General features: G+C 41.1%; 1 protein-coding gene across 1 annotated transcript in view; it reads left to right on the forward strand.

Moving 5' to 3' along the window:
* ANKRD16 (ankyrin repeat domain 16) overlaps nt 1-13611 on the forward strand; it is a 16311-nt gene extending 2700 nt beyond the window's left edge. Inside the window, exons 3-8 of the mRNA XM_006772623.2 lie at nt 2265-2485; nt 4104-4146; nt 7733-7841; nt 9115-9276; nt 10818-10896; nt 12106-13611. Coding sequence (XP_006772686.2) covers nt 2265-2485; nt 4104-4146; nt 7733-7841; nt 9115-9276; nt 10818-10896; nt 12106-12263 — 772 coding nt within the window. The 3' untranslated portion in view covers nt 12264-13611. The remainder of the gene's footprint in view (nt 1-2264; nt 2486-4103; nt 4147-7732; nt 7842-9114; nt 9277-10817; nt 10897-12105) is intronic.
* The last annotated feature ends 3512 nt before the right edge of the window (nt 13612-17123 follow it).

The following is a 17123-nucleotide window of genomic DNA, read 5'->3' on the forward strand; positions in this document are numbered from 1 at the left end:
GGAGGGGAGTAGACCTGGTTGTGTTTGAGGGTTGCACTTTGGCTGTGACTAAGCACAAGACTGCTTTTCTTGTGCTGCTGGTAAGATGACCTAAAGACAGTTCCAAGAGGCATAGACCTCATAATACTCCTCAAAGCAATACTTCAGATAAGGAAACAGCCAAAAACAAAACACTAAAAAGATGAGGTTCATTTGATTATGTATTTGGGAAGTGTATAATCACAGTGAGACACTTTTGCCCATTCTCTCTCTCTCTCTATCTCTCTCTCTCTCTCTCTCTCTCTCTCTCTCGCTTTCTGAAATACCTTACCTGCTTTTCCAATAATCCTGCCTTGCTCAAGATTCATTCCCTTCATGAGGTTCTTGAAAATAACAGCCTTCATTTATCTGGTTGTTTTCCTGTTAATTTCTCATTCACTGTTGTTACTACACTAGAGGCCCAGTACATGCAAATTTGTGCACTGGGGTGGCGGGGATCCCTTAGCTAGCCTGCCCCCTCTCACAGTCTGGGAGCCCTCTGGGGATGTCCTACTGACGGCTTAGGCCTGCTCCCTGTGGGGAGCCGTGGGGAGCCGCAGTCTGGCCTCCCTCTGTGGGAGGCGACCAGGCTGATCAGGGGAAGGCGCTGCCCCCATCACCCCGCTGCTGCCGCCACTGCCGGCCACGATGGCTGTGAGGCCTGAGCCCTGGGCCTTGCAGCTGCCGGGGCTCATTGCCTGAGCCCACGGCTGCCATGAGTCCCGGGCCTCACAGCCACCAGGGCTATGGTTGCTGTGATGTAGGGAGTGGCTCTAGAGTTAAGCCTTGGATTGACCTGTGGCAGAGCCACAAACAAGTCCCAGCTTGGAGGACAGAGCCCTCTTAGCATAATTAAGTGTAACCTTATAGTGCCCCCTAGATCCTTCCTAGGTAGCTAATGGGCTGTGGGAGGTGCAGCAAGTGCTGCCAAAACAAGTGAAACTCACAAGAACATTGTAACTATGGTGACCACTACCTTGTTTTTCTCTGACTGTAAAATAAAGCCTCAGCTTGCTGGCTGGATCCTTCTCTGTGGCCTCATCGAGGCACAGGAGATCCACCGAGCCCCAGCTATATTCTCTTTGTCTTTTCTTTAATCCTTCACCGCCCCCCTCAGGCTCACCGAACCCTTGGTTGTGCTGGCACGGCACACCTTGAGCCCCTGGCCTCGCAGCTGCCTGAGCCCATGGCTGCCATGAGCCCTGGGCCTCGCAGCCACTGTGCTTTGTCCAGATGGACGTCCGGAAGCCGTCTGCCCTAATTAGCGTATTACCCTTTTTATTAGTATAGATTACCCCTCACCCCCCCCAAAAAAATAGTGTTGGTAATTAACTAACAGCAATCTTTTAAGATAGATGAGATTTAGAGATCACCCAAGTATAGTGAGCTCCCACAATGTGCCAGACACAGGTTCTAACCCTGGAAATGAGGAAGTAAACAAGACCTGCTGCTTTTCAGAAATCATAGCTCCTTCATTTTGCAGACAAAAGAAAAAGGCTCATGGAAGTGAAATGGCTTACCCCAAATCATTCATGTGGCAGGAGAAGAAGACCAGAGCCACCTCTCTTGATATGGATATAATGTAGTTCACTCTCCTATGGTTGTGGACACAAGTCAGCACAGAGACTTATTATAATCACACTGTTTCATTTGCTTCACCAATGTATGTTTGTTATAGCTAGGTACAGTGTCAAATGCTCTTTTTAAACTCTTTCAGCATAATATAACTAACTAGAGGCCCAGTGCACAAATTTGTGCATGGGTGGGATCCAGCTGGCCCACACCAATCAGGGCGATCAGGGAGGGGCTCCTGGTCAAACTCCCAGTTGAGGGAACAATTTGCATATTACCCTTCTATTATATAAGATAGGATAAGAGGTTTCTGACAAAAGTAAGTGGGGTAAGTTCAGCAGAGTACCTTTTATACAATATTCTTCAGGACAGACTTTATGATTTGGACTAATTCTGTCCCAATTCAGTGCCATACTAGAAACTGTCTCAGAAGCAGCTTTGCCTCTTTGGTATCCCCCTTTTGTAGGCATGCCTACATCACAATCGTTTTCCTCTTATTTCACCCAGGGTCTTCAGGGCAGACAAAGTAGTTGAAAGTTGTCCTGCTTCCCAAATCCCTGAGTCCTCTAGGTTTTCCATCTCTACCAAGGATGTGTGTTTTTTAAAGACCTGGTTGTACCTTTATAATGTCTCAGCTACTCTTCCATCTGACAGCTTGTCCTCTTTGGCCTTAGGACTCCTCTGATGATGGCTTGCACAAGGAAGAATCTCGAGGTGATCCAGGACCTTGTAGAACATGGTGCAGATCCACTTCTGAAGAACAAAGATGGCTGGAACAGTTTCCATATTGCCAGCCGAGAAGGTGACCCTCCAATCCTCCAGTACTTGCTCACCATTTGCCCAGATGCCTGGAAGACAGAGAGCAAAATTAGCAGAACTCCTCTGCACACGGCAGGTATGGCCCGGAGCTCTGCCTCCCCCAGCACTGCAGAATGGCATCAAGTTGGAGGGTTTTGGAAAATAGAGGTTGGTGAATAAGACCAGCTTTCGGATATTTGACATACACTTAGTTTCTAAAGCTAATGTCACTTGTACTTAACATGCACTTCTTTCTTGTATTAGTTCACTTTTCATAAATATCAGTCTTAGTATTCCCAGCTAGCTAGATGGTATGCTGGTTTTTTCCTCACTAAGTCTTTGACCTTGGGCAAGGAGCTTAGTCTCTCAAGCTAGTTTCAACAGCAAGATAATTATGACAATGATGCCCATATCGCAAGGTTATTACAGGGTTTAAGGAGCCGAATGTAGGTAAACCCCTTAGCACAGTGTGTGACACATGAGCACAGAGCGGGCTATTGCTATTTTTATGATCATTTTCACATTTTTTTTATTATTAAAGACAGGAGGAAAAGAGACAGGGTTTCGATTGTTATTTGTTTTTAATATATAATTTTATTGATTTCTGAGAAGGGAGAGGGAGAGAGAGATAGAAACATCAGTGATGAGAGAGAATCATTGATCAGCTGCCTCCTGCATGCCCCCTACTGGCGATTGAGCCCTCAACCTGGGCATGTATCATGACCAAGAATCAAACTGTGACCTCCTGGTTCGTAGGTTGATGCTCAACTACTGAGCCACACCAGCTGGGCAAGAGATAGTTTTTAAATGTCCTCAGCAATATCTACCACAGCGCTATCTATTTAAATAAACATAGGTGCTTATAATTAAATACCTGAGTGTATTTGACTTATGTAGTGATAATGTCAAATATAAATTTAGGGTATTTTTATTGTTTTGAATAATTAGTCTTAATTCTGAATTATCTATTTATAGATTATTTTAAATTTGTAAAAAGCAAAGGTGCTGTGGTATAAGATGAAATGAACACTAATGAGCTTGAGTCCAGATCAAGAACTCTGGAAATAATCTTTAGCCTTCTAGAGAATTCATTGAATTAGAATACAGGGTTTTTAATTTCTCTAAAAATCAATACCTGTGACATGACATAGTTTAGGAAATATGCATACAATTCTTCTAACAACAGTGGGCATGTAAGGACCAAGGAGTCCTTTTGCAAGAGTGAAGAAAACGTTTCTCTGCTCATAAATTGTTTGACTAGGTCCCCTACTCTTCTGGAGAAATAGTACCCAGTCATTTACACAAAGTAGTGGTGCACAGATAGTCAAAAAGCTTTATTATTGACCATAGTTATTTTTAGTAGTAGAATTAAATTCCTGGTTATTTTGTCATGGATTACTCTTAAAATGTTTTTATATTTCATGGGCAAAAACTGCCTGGCTCAACTCAAAAGGGAGGAGATAAGTAAGTTTAGGATTGAAAATTTGCCATAAAAGTGTTCATAAAGACAAGATAATCAGTTTTGGCTATGGACCTATTCAGTAAAAACATCATTCTTTACCAATTATCCAGCTAGATTTTTATTAATGTACTTACTTTAATTGCCCCTTCCTGTAAGCCATAGCTAAAAAGATGGGACAGAGACCAATGCCAGGAGGAAAGAAGCATTTTATATGTGCACCTAAAAACTCTAATTCTCAACTCTCTTCTCCCAGCAATGCATGGCTGTTTAGAGGCAGTAAAGGTGCTTCTTCAGAGGTAAGAACAAAACAGCAGATTGAGGAAGATATTTGCTAATTATGACAGTTAATGTCGATGCTACTTGAAGAGCTCAAGCAAATTGTTCAAGAGCAGCTAAAGTACCAAAAGAGAAAAGAACAAAGGACATAAGCAGATAATTTAAAGAACATAAAACAAAAATAGCTAAAAAAATTGAGAGAAAGTCATTTATTTGTTCATTCAACAAGCATTCATCTATTTATTCGGTGCCTATTTGAATCGTACCAGATGCAGGGGTTACAATAGAAATGAGACAATGTGTTTTCCCTCTTAGGGAACTCACAGACACTGCACTAGTTGTATGAATTTGGTGGCCATTACGAGGAATTGCAGGGTCCCTGCAGAAGCATATGACAAGAAGACCCAACTTGGCCTAGGAGTGAGGAATCTCAGCCCCAGTGTTATTTATATTTAAACTATGATCTGAAGGAAGCTGAGAGTGGGAGGCAGGGGGGCATTCCAGTCAGAGGAAGCAATACTCAGGGATGCTCATCCTGGGAAAACCATAGTACATGTAAGAAACTGAAAGAAGCCGGGGGAAGGTCAATGGGGAAAAAAACGGAGACATATGTACTACTATTTGTAATACTTTAAACAATAAAATAAGATTTAAAAAAGAAAGAAAGAAACCTAAAGAAGCTCAGTATGTGCTGAAGCATATAGTGAGGGGGAGAATGGTACGGGGTGAGGCAGGAGAGGAAGGGCAGGTTTCAATCAGGTGGGACATTATAGGCTGTGGGAAGGATTTTAGGTTTTGTTTTAAGCATATAAGATGCCATTGAAGGGATTTAAGCAGGGTGAGTAGAATAAGAAATTTGCATTTTCAAAGATCCTCTAGTTGCAAAATAGCGAATGGAGTGGAGGAGGAGCAAGAGTGGGTGCTTTGAAAGCTATTGGGAGGCTATTGTAGTTAAACGAGAAAGAATTGTAGTTGGACTAAGAAGCTAACTGTAGGGATGAAGGAAAAGATTTGGTGATACTTCAGTAGAATCAGTAGAACTAGGCCAGTGGTTCTCAACCTTGGCTGCACATTAGAATCACCTGGGAATCTTTTTAAAATCCTGATTTCTGGGCCTCATCCTCCGGAAATTCTGTTTCTTTGTTATGGGGTGGGGCCACAACATTAGTAACAAAGAAACAGAATTTCTGGAGGATGAGGCTCAGAAATCAGGATTTTAAAAAGATTCCCAGGTGATTCTAATGTGCAGCCAATGTTGAAAACCACTGATCTCTAGGCGAATGATTCAATAAAAGGACTGGGAGAGAAGGAAAAGTCAAGGATGACTTTCAGGTTTCTCACTTAAGCAGCTGGTGCTGGTGTCATTTACTGAGGTAAAGAGCAGTGGAGGGGGAGCAGGTTTTGTGTGAAAAGATGAGAGGTTCACTTTTGGACATGTTGAGTTGCATGTGCCTGTGAGACATCCAAGCAAAAATGTCAAGGCAGCAGTTAGAGACACAGATACGGAACCCAAAAAACAGGTATGGGCTGAGATACAAATGTGGGCTTCATCAACAAAGAGATGATGATTGAATTTTTTTTTAAATATATTTTATTGATTTTTTACAGAGAGGAGGGGAGAAAGATAGAGAGTTAGAAACATCGATGAGAGAGAAGCATCAGTCAGCTGCCTCTTGCACGCCTCCTACTGGGGATGTGCCCGCAACCGAGGTACATGCCCCTGACCGGAATTGAACCTGGGACTCTTGAGTCTGCCGGCCGATGCTCTATCCACTGAGCCAAACTGGTTAGGGCTGATGATTGAATTTTTAAGAGTGGAAGAGATTACTTACGTTGACAGTACAGAGTAAGAACAGAGGAGGGCTTAATGCAGTGCCCTGAAAGCATCGCTTATGTGTAGAGCTTGCCTACTGCAAATTGGAACATACTTGATTGTCAGCAGATTTATAGATATTCATTCATTGGACAAACATTTTTGGAAGCACCTCCTATCTGTTAGGTGCTGGGTGGTAAGCAAAACAAATGCAGTCTTTTTCCTAACAACCTATAGGCTGGTGTGGAAGCCAAGTATAGGCATTCAAGTAAATACCATAAAATTATAAATAGTAATACAGGTATCTCTGTTTTCTGAAAATTTGTATTATCCTACTTCGCCTATATATAAGACCTACATTAGTACATTTTTTCACTAATCAAAAGAATCCGAATAGGATTTTCACTTTTACAAGAAAAGCTGTTACTATAGCAATGCAGGTCTTTCATAAAAGTGAAATGGCACATGTAATGCAAACTTTCAGAAAGGTGAAGATACTCATTGCTTTATGCCATTTTGGCTTACAAAAAGTTTTGTAGGAATGCTCTACTTTCAGCTAGCGGGGGAAACCTGTAATGCTAAGAAAAATGTACACAATGGCATGTGGAAGCAAAGGTGCTGTTGATGCAAGACAGAAGACAGGCCAGTGTAAAGTCACAGAGCTGTGATTTGAAGAATGCATTGGGGTTTGCCAAGTGAATAATGGAGAAGTAATTTCTAAGCGGAGGGCATCAGCAAGTGCAAAGGCAGCAAAGAGCTGGACAAATGAAAGAGCAGGAAAAAGGCAGGATCATGAAGAAGGTAGGGTAGAGAAGAAAGTAAGACAAGTAGGATCATGAAGAAGGTAGGAACAGAAGATGATCAGACTGGTGGGAGGTGCGACTGAGAAGACAGGACAGGAAGTTGAGGGTAGGAACGGAAAAAGGGGAGGTGTGATGGAGAAGAAGATAGGACAAGAAGAAGGTAGGACCAAGGAGACAGTGGGGCAGGTAAGATAGGATGATGAAGAAGGTAGGACTGAGAAGATAGGACAGGTTGGACCATAAAGAAGATGGAACATAAGAAGATAGGACAGGTGAGAGGTGAAACTAAGAAGATGATAGGGCAGGTAGGACCAGGAAAAAAGCAGGACCTAGAAGAAAGAGCAACCATAAAGAAGGTAGGTTACAGTAAGCACAGAGCGGTGGGTATGTGGGAAAGAGAAACCTAGAGAGGTAAGTTTGTGGGGCAGTATCTTGACCACTAGAGGTCATGCTGAAGTTCTGAATTTTGTGCTTTGTTTTGGGGACATACTAGTTAAAGGTTTATAAGAAGAGCAGCCATACCCAAATTGCATGGTGAAAAGATTATTCTGGTAGCTGTGAGAATGAATTAGCAAGGCAGAAGCCAAGGTGAGAAAAACAGGAAGCTATTGTCTATTGATTTGGTCCTAAGGGGTAAAAGCAGCAAAAGAAAGATACAATTAAAATATTTTGAATGCAGAATTGAGAGGTAATAGATTGGGTTTGAGAGCTAAGGGGTGACGTCAGAGCTCCTGGCATGAGAAGTTGGAGAAATTGTAGTCCATAATATGGAATGACAGAAGTTTAGAGGAGAAACAGATTGGCTGGAGGAAACCGACATTGTTGAAGAGCTAAGTTCTAATATTGAGATGGGGAAAAGAGGGAGAGTGCTGCAGATTTTCACAGATCATTTGTAGGATATGTCATCTACTGCAAGTGGTCAAGAGTCAAGTGTCCATTGGGTTTGAAGCAGTGACTTCTCAGCTCTGTCATTTTGGATTTGCGCTCTAGGTGTCAATATCAACCAGACTGCAGAGACAAATGTGGCCTCACACCCTTTATGGATGCAATTCAATGTGGGCACATCAACATAGCCAGGCTGCTCCTCCAAGAACATAAGGTACAGCAATGATTTGGTATTTTCTATGAGTTTTAGTCATAGGATAAAAAGAGATCATGGTTATTCAGATCCTGGGTTCAAATTCCAGCACTGCCATGGATCCCTCCCATAATCTCTTTAAGCATCAGCATTTCCATCTGTAAAATGGTGACAAATTTTAATTCTTCAGAGGGTTACTCTAAGGATTAAATATAATTAGCAAAATAAGATGTTTTTTTTAATTGATTTTAGCGAAAGAGAGAGAGAAACATTGTTCCACTTATTTATGTATTCACTAGAGGCCCAGTGCACGAAATTTTGCACTGGGGGGTAGGGGATCCCTCAGCTCGGCCTGCACCCTCTGGGTATGTCCGCCTAAGCCGGCAGTCAGACATCCCTTTCACAGTCCAGGTCCCCTCACTCCTTACCCCCCTGCCTGCTCATTGTTCCTTACTGCTGCCGCAGAGGTGGGAGAGGCTCCCACCACTGCCACTGCGCTTGCCTGGCTTCTGGCTGAGCGGCACTCCCCCTGTGGGAGCGCACTGACCACCAGGAGGCAGCTCCTGCATTGAGTGTCTGCCCCCTGGTGGTCAGTGTGCATCATAGCGACCAGTCATTCTAGTCATTCTGCTGTAACGGTTGCTTAGACTTTTGTTATATAGATTGGTTGATTCTTGTATGTGCCCTGGGGATCAAACCCACAACCTAGGCATATCAGGACTCTGCTCTAACCAACTGATCTACCCCTCCATGGCAGCAAAGTAACAGTAGCTGTTTTATAGTAATAACAACAAACACCACTGAGTGCACTTGTGGCACGCTTTAGAGCAGCGGTTCTCAACCTGTGAGTCGTGACCCCTTTAGCGGTCAAATGACCCTTTCACAGGAGTCGCCTAAGACCATCCTGCATATCAGATGTTTACATTACGATTCATAACAGTAGCAACATTACAGTTATGAAGTAGCAACGAAAATAATTTTATGGTTTGGTCACAACATGAGGAACTGTGTTTAAAGGGCCAGAAGGTTGAGAACCACTGCTTTAGAGCATTGAATCTTAACCTTTTTGTTTGTTTGTTTATAGAGTTCTTTAAGAATCTGACAAAAGCTCAACAATAAAGATTAAAATAATAATAATCACTATAAAAATAAGTAAATAATCTGAAAAAAGCTATATAACATAGGCCCAGAAAAATGTATATAGGCAACAAATTTTAGCTAAAATGTCAGAAGGTCCATGGACCCAGCTTTCTCTGCTGCTTATTTTTGTTCCTGTCTCTCCCGAACCTACTAGGCTTGCTTTTGTGCTGAGGATTCCCTGGGAGCCCAGGCTATACACAGGGCAGCAGTCACTGGGCAGAATGAAGCCATCCGATTCTTGGTATCTGAACTTGGCATTGATGTAGATGTGAAAGCCACATCAACCCACCTTACAGCACTTCATTATGCAGCTAAGGTTTGTTTCTTTTCATAAAGTTGTCCCTGCTTCCTTAGGCTTGCCTTACTTTACTGAGAAATAGCTCTCAAATTTCTGGCCCTTTAAACACAGTTCCTCATGTTGTGACTATTGCTTTGGCTCCATCTCTGGAAGAAAACAGTTGCTCATGATATGCTCCTAAAATGTTAAAGGGAAGCCCTGCATCCCTTTAAATAGAAACCTACCTTTATTTGTTGCTAGGCAAAAACTGAAAACACCCTTTATTCCATTCAATGCCTGGATTTTATGTTTCACCCCGCCCTTTTTTCCGTCTTCAAGAATGATGTTTTTCAAGTCGTAAAAATCCATTATATTAAATTCCTAGCCCTCTCTCCTAATGGTAGATTTCAGAAGTTAAAATTTATTGAGGGAAGGGAATTGCATTTACCAGCCTCTCTAATGTATAAAATATTTTAAGACGTGCAAAAATTTTTCACTACAGCCCGGCTTGTGTTGTTCAGTGGTTGAGCATCGATTCATGAACCAAGAGATCCCTGGTTCAATTCCCAGCTAGGGCACATGCCCGGGTTGCAGGCTCGATCCCCAGGGGGAGGGTGCAGGAGGCAGCCAATCGATGTTTCTCTCTCATCAATGTTTCCATCTCTCTATCCCTCTCCCTTCTTCTCTCTCTAAAAAATCAGTTTTAAAAATATTTTTAAAAAAGAAGAATTCTCACTTAATAAAAATCTTATTTTAAAAAGTTTTCCTCCTGTTTTAAATACTAGGAGTATTTGCTTATTATCTTTAACATGATTGGCTACTTGCCTTTATTTGTTTTTCTAGCAACAAGACTGTTTTCTGATGACATACACATTCTTATTTTTTTAGCAATTTTTAAAAAATAAATCTTTATTGTTGACAGTATTACATATGTCCCCTATGTTCCCCCATTGACTTTTTCTAGTCCCTCCCCTCACCCTGATCTACACACTCTTGCCTGCATTCCCCTATGAGAAAGTGGTTAGATAAATGGCCATGTGCTAAGAGAATGACCTGTGGCCACAGGGGGAGAGGGGCACTAGTGGGTCCACCCATAGGAAAATTGAACCTACAACCTTGACTTTAGTCTCACCACATACTAATGAACTAACTGGCTAGATAGAAAGTATATAAATTGCCTCATGAATGATAATGCCAGCTATGATGAGAGTCCCATCCAGGAGAGGTGACCATCTTTTCTAATTTATCTCTGTCCTAAAAATTTTAGCAAAGAGTGTGTGTACTTGGGAGAATCTGGAATTGTGTGTTCTGTACGCTCATTACACTGAAGGAAACCTAACAGTATTAGTCAGTAATTTGGCCTCCAAAGTTGACCATCTATTTTCTAATAACTGAATATCACCAAAATCTATCTTTAATGATTTATCGTGGAGTTTGAGAGTGATGTGATGATTTTTCCTTTAGATACGAAAATATAGTTTTAGCAGTTGAGTATTTTAGAAAAATGACCTAATATATAGATTCGTGTTTATGTTTAAAGGTGCTTGTCACAGTAATAATGAGTTTATTTCACTCCTCAGGAAGGACATGTGAGTACAGTTCAGATGCTCATTTCCTTGGGTGCTGACATCAACTCTAAAGATGAAAGAAATCGATCAGGTACAGTTTCTTTGTGCCTTGGAACTTATTATTCAGTGGAATATAAACAATACATGTACTTTTTTATTGTTGTTAATCCTCACCCGAGGATATTTTCTTCATTGATTTTCAGAGAGAGTGGTAGAAAGGGGGAGAGATAGAGAAATCTATTGGTTCCCTGACCCTGGCCGGGATCAAGCCTGCAATCGAGGTACATGCCCTTGACCAGAATTGAACCTGAGGCCCTTCAGTCCTTGGGCTGACACACTATCCACTGAGCCAAACTGACTAGGGCTACATGGACTTTTAAAAACATTGGTTTTAATGTTATTCCTCTACTAGCTCAGCAACTTTTCCTTAAAATTACATCTCAAAAAAAAAAAATTACATCAACAAATAGAACTGTTGCTGTTCCCATGGCAATGATGATGACTACTACTCATTATTACTGCTGTTATTATTATGTTTTTATCATTTTAAACTACAGCAGTATATGTGACATAAAAACACTTTATATTGTCTTGATGCCACCAGTTATTCAGGTAGTTTATAGATGCATAGGTAATCTCTCTTTTAAGTGTATTTAAAAACTACAATCATTACAGTTTTCTCAATTTAGAGCTCAGAAGGATATTTTCAGAGCTAATTCTTTAAACTCGTACTTTCGAATAAACTCAGTAATATTCTCTGTGTCAGTGGCCATCCTTCAGGAGTTTAGTGGAGGCTTCATGATGCTTCAAAGACTCATAGATAACTATGAGGCCACAGGGGATGGTCCCCAAGTCCAGGGACACAGACTTTCTTCTAAAGACCAGAGCAGGAACCAGGTTTTTTCAGCGCTAATTTCTAGCCAGAACAGGAAGATCTGTCAGCTCTATTTGTTTTTGTCATATCATTCTCATTCATGGTGATACTTTTACTCAGAGAGTTTACAAAACTTTGAAAAATTTTTCTGTACCAGTTAAAGTCTTCTATTTCTCATAAACTTGCTTTGTTGCTTTAGTCAAATCTCTTAAATCCTCTCCAGTTGGTCTTGTTATTTTTAAGACTTTCTATCCCAATCAGCTTAAAAGAAAAAATGTTTTAATCTAATATGGGCAAAGTCACAAAGATGGATTGTGGAAATATAAAATCTGTACAATTAAAAGAATCAATATTTCATTAGGAGCAGCCTACTGTATTGCTTTGAGGATCATGCACTAAGTTTGTGTGACTTCTCTCTCTGCCTAGCTCTACACCTGGCCTGCGCGGGTCAGCACCTGGCCTGCATCGAGTTTCTTCTACGGTCTGGGCTGAGGGACTCCCCAGACATCACGGGCACCCTGGCTCAACAACTCACACGGAACACAGACATCCTTCAGTGCTTCGGCCACAGCATGATGGCATGAGGCTGTTTCTAAAAGGCAGTAAAACTCATGGTAACTTAAATCCTGCTGCTTAAGTCATTACCAGGTTCAGTGAAATCTGAGGATAGTTGCTGTCCTCTTCCCTCCCTCCCCTGCACTCTGCACTGCAGCTGAGAGTCCCAGAGGATGTGGACACTGGCTTCCTATATAGAGGGATGGACACACTAAAAATCTCTTCTTACCTGCATTTCGTTTTGTGGCCTTAAAATGGATTTAGATGATGTTTGCGAGGTCAACGTCTGGACTCCTTAGAAAGCATGTAACATGCAGGAATATAATATAGGAATATAATATATATATATATTTGTACATATATATGAAATGTATTATAGTAAACATATGATAAGGCAGTAATAATATTAAAAATATAGCAAATTACTGTTCATTTGAACCATAAATAATTGTCCTGTTTACTTTCTTTCATAGGCGTTTTCTTAGTTGTTACATGGTTTAATTTGGTTTTGTAGCCGGAGAGAATTGCTTATAATCTATTTTATTTACACAGACATTTTCAAGGAATTTATGAAAATGTTTCTATATTCTAAGCACTGCTAGTTAAGCTATGTTATGGTCTTGAGGTTATTTTTTTTTTATTAGACAAGTTCTGTATTGACTCTCTTTAGGTAATCAATACACCTAAAAAATGAACCTAGGATAATTTCAAAACTTTTCTATTACCTCAGTTGAGGAAAGGGGTTTGTTGTTAAAGCCTGCAGGTCACATTTCCTGTTGCATGCCATCTGCCATCTAGGCCTGTGATTGTGAAGGAATGAATACTACTTGTACCTTTTAAGAAATTTGTAGCAATTTAAACACGTTGAAAATAGGATGAGTGCTCAGGCATTTGGATTCTCTTCCTTTTATTTATTTATTTTTTGTATCATTTTCTCTGAATTGAAGAGGATAGTAATTAGTCTAAGTCAATCTGTTGAAAGATCAAATGCATCCATCACAAACAAGACCTGATCTCCTTGTTTAGTGTAGTCCCATGAAAGCTTGTCACACATCTAGCTATTCTCAGCAGTGTGCTGGGCTGGGTGAACAGTCAGAAATTCCAGTTCTTCTTTATTATTCCCAGATGGAACTGACTGAGTCCTCTACCCAACAATCAGATAAACATACTTGATTATATAATCTTGACTTGTGACCTCTATATTACATACTGCATCTGCACTGATTCAAGCTGCAGTTACATTTCCTGTGGCTTCAGAGACGTCTGTGTGTCTGCCCTTTGGGTCTGAAGATGGCCTGTTAATATGCAGGCGGGATGGGAGATCAGTCTGGTGCTGGCCATCTCATCTCTTCAGCACGCATGTGAAGCAGCTTTTTTTTTTTTTTTTACAGAGAGGAAGGGAGAGGGATAGAGAGTTAGAAACATCAATGAGAGAGAGACATTGATCAGCTGCCTCCTGCACACCTCCTACTGGGGATGTGCCCACAACCCAGGTACATGCCCTTGACCGGATTCAAACCTGGGACCTTTCAGTCTTTAGGCCGACGCTCTATCCACTGAGCAAACTGGCTAGGGCTGTGAAGCAGCTTTTTATTTGCAGTGACTACATGTGAGACCGGTTCAAGTCTGTGGCTTTGCTTCTAATGTACCCCCTTGTACTAGCTCACCACCCAGCTGCAATGAGGGAATATCTAGTTACACGTTTGGTCCCAGGAGTTTCAGAGATGGCAGGAATGATGATAATGTCAATTGTGACAAAGATGGTAGTGATGATATAATAATAGTCTTACTGTATTAAAAATGCTAATAACAATAACAATAATTAGTATTATTGCCTACTTCTAGTTATAGGTACCTTTCTCACTTCTTTGGGTCTTTACTTAAAAGTCACCTCAGCCCTAGCCTGCGTGGCTCAATGGATAGAGTGTCGGCCTGCGGACTGAAGGATCTCAGGTTCAGTGCCGGTCAGGGGCATATGCCTGGGTTGCGGGCTTCAATCCACAGTAGGGGTCGTGCAGGAGGCAGCCGATCAGTGATTCTCTCTCATCATTGATGTCTCTAGCTCTGTCTCTCTCTCCCTCTCCCTTCCTCTCTGAAATCAATAAAAATATATTAATTTTTAAAAAAAGTCACCTCAGTGAAGCCCTCCCAGGCCACCCAATCTAAAATTTTGTTCTCTCCTTCAGCATTTTATATCTCCTTTCCTCAGTTTCTTTTTTTCTCATTTGCATTTATCACTATCAAGTATACCATACATTTTGAGTTATTTTGTTTCTTGTCTATCTCCTCTCTAGAATCTCAGCTCCTTGGGCAAAGTTTTTGTCTCTTGTTTATTTACTAAATCTATGGGCCCAGAGCAGAGCCTGGTGCATAATAAGGTCTGAAATTATTATATGGTCAACAAGCGAATGGTTACAATTCACATTTCTTGGACACTTACTATATCCTAGATACTGTGCTGAGCACCTTACTTAGATGGTTTCATTTCATCCCTTGGTCCTTGCATGATACAGCCCCTCCTAATTATTATTCCACCCCAAGCATCCTTTCTTACACCAACTTCTTTAAAAAAGCTACCCTCGGTTTCATCAACTCATAGGCACTGCTCAACCTGCTGCAGTGCACCTTCCTAGCTGCTACTCCGTGCAAGTTTTTCTCAGTCAGGTTACCGGTGACTTTCCAATTGCCAAATTAAGTAATATAGTTTTAGCCCTCATATTACTGATCCATTCAGTTTATCCATCACTCCCACCTTCTGGAAACTTGTTCTTTCAACTGTGATAGCATTCTCCTGGGATTTTCTTTCTGACTTTTCCTTTATGGTCTCCATCAGGAATTCCTCTTTTAGGGCCTGTCCTGCAAATGCTAGTGTGCCCGCTTCTGTCTCCAACTCAGTCTTGTCTTTATTCTGCATATGCTTCCAGAACTAATGCCTCCTTTAGGGCCTGTAAATGCTGGTGTGCCCATTTCTAGCTCTAACTCACTGTTGTCCTTATTCTGCCTATGTTCCCAGAACCATCTCATCCATTCTCCTCATTTCACCTGCACCCAAATATTGATGACACTCCATTCTCTAACCTTTATTTTCCACTGCCTGCTGTATATTTTTTTTGCATGGACATTCTAAAGCTATCCCACACTTTATTCAAAACCTGGGTTTCCACCCTAACCGGTTTGGCTCAGTGGATAGAGCATCGGCCTGCGGACTCAAGAGTCCCAGGTTCGATTCCAGTCAAGGGCATGTACCTTGGTTGCAGGCACATCCCCAGTAGGAAGTGTGCAAGAGGCAGCTGATGGATGTTTCTCTCTCATCGATGTTTCTAACTTTCTATCCCTCTCTGTAAAAAATCAATAAAATATATTTAAAAAACAAGCAAACCTGCTTAGATGTGTGCCTGTATTTGCTGCCTAACTTGATGACACTGCAGATCACCCAGTCACCCAAGTGGGAATCCAGGAATCTGACTCTTACTCCAGCAGAAAGCCCCGCTTCGTCTATTCTGCTCCTGCCCTATTAAGACTCCCTGGTTCAAGCCCTCAGGCTTGTCCAAATCACTATTACAGTAGCCTCCTAACTGTCCCTCCTGCTGCAGTCTTGTTCTCTTTAAATCCGTCCTCCACACAGCCCTGAGCTCCCACTTACATGACCAAGGGCATTGACTGCTGCGGGTGGTTCACCCAGTCTCACCAGGATTCAGTGCCTTAACCAAATGTCACTTCCTCAGAGATTTTGACTAGTCCTGAAGGAGCACCTGATCCACTGTGACTGTCTGTTCCTGAGATTGATCAGGCAGAGGTCTTGGGAAGCAGGCAGAGGTCTTGGGAAGAGATACAAATTGGTAAGAATTATAAACATTTGAAAATAGCTAGGACCTGACACATATTAATTAACAAAAAAAAGTATATAATAAAGTATTTTCAAGACAAAAATAGAAAAGGGATTACAGAATGGAAAAGAAATTATGAAACTCAGACCAAAAAAAGGTATGTGAAGGGAGTTCAGGTAGTGAGATAGGGTCAGGCACTAAAATCAATGTAACCAGGCAGGGCATTGCTAGAATTCACCAGCAGGTGGCAGACCAGAGAAATGTCCTTTTATTCTCCCAGGTGTGTTTTGTGTTGTTTTAAACAAGAAGTTTATTTAAACAATAAGACAGTTGACTTGAAGGGAAAACTATCTAGGATTCACTTTTTTAGAGTTATTTATCCTTACTTAAAGACAGATTGCCCTACATGTAACAGCTATGTACAAAAAAGTTATAAAATTGTCCTTGGTTTTACAATGACAAATGAAAAACATTAAAATTCTTCAAACAAGGTATGCAAGAATTTTTATGTAGTTCTCATTTTGTTAAACAGAAAAATAACTTACTGGAATATAAAGATAAGAGCTGAATAAGCATCCCACTAATGGAGAAAGGGGATATTTTCACAGAACCAGCATTTTTTCCCCATCCCATCTCCATTTGATATAGATCAAAACACACCATTGGCCATTTAGTTATAAAAAAAATGCAAATGCTTGTACACATACATCAGTTACTTTATGTACAATAAAGGAATGGGGAAGGGGAAAATGAAATAATAGAGAAAACTATGCTGTAGTAGTCAGATGTGTTGAACCCAATTGCAGTTTTCTAACTGAGAATGTCTTTTTGGTCTTTAGATTTCTTAAAATTGCTTTCCTGAGCCAGCAAGGGGGTCAAGAGACCATTAGAGTGATGTGATTTTTTTTTTTAATTAAGAAAAAACAAGGTATAAGTGAGGGCTGGCCTCTGACTTTAGCTGAACAGGAAGGATTTGCCTGTTGTGCGTGACAAAGGTCTATCATAAAGCTTTTACAACATTCCTGACAAGGAAATTCACTATATAATGTGGAGAGGCCTAGG

This window comes from Myotis davidii, unplaced genomic scaffold (assembly GCF_000327345.1).
Source record: "Myotis davidii unplaced genomic scaffold, ASM32734v1 scaffold544, whole genome shotgun sequence".
Lineage (NCBI taxonomy): Eukaryota > Metazoa > Chordata > Mammalia > Chiroptera > Vespertilionidae > Myotis > Myotis davidii.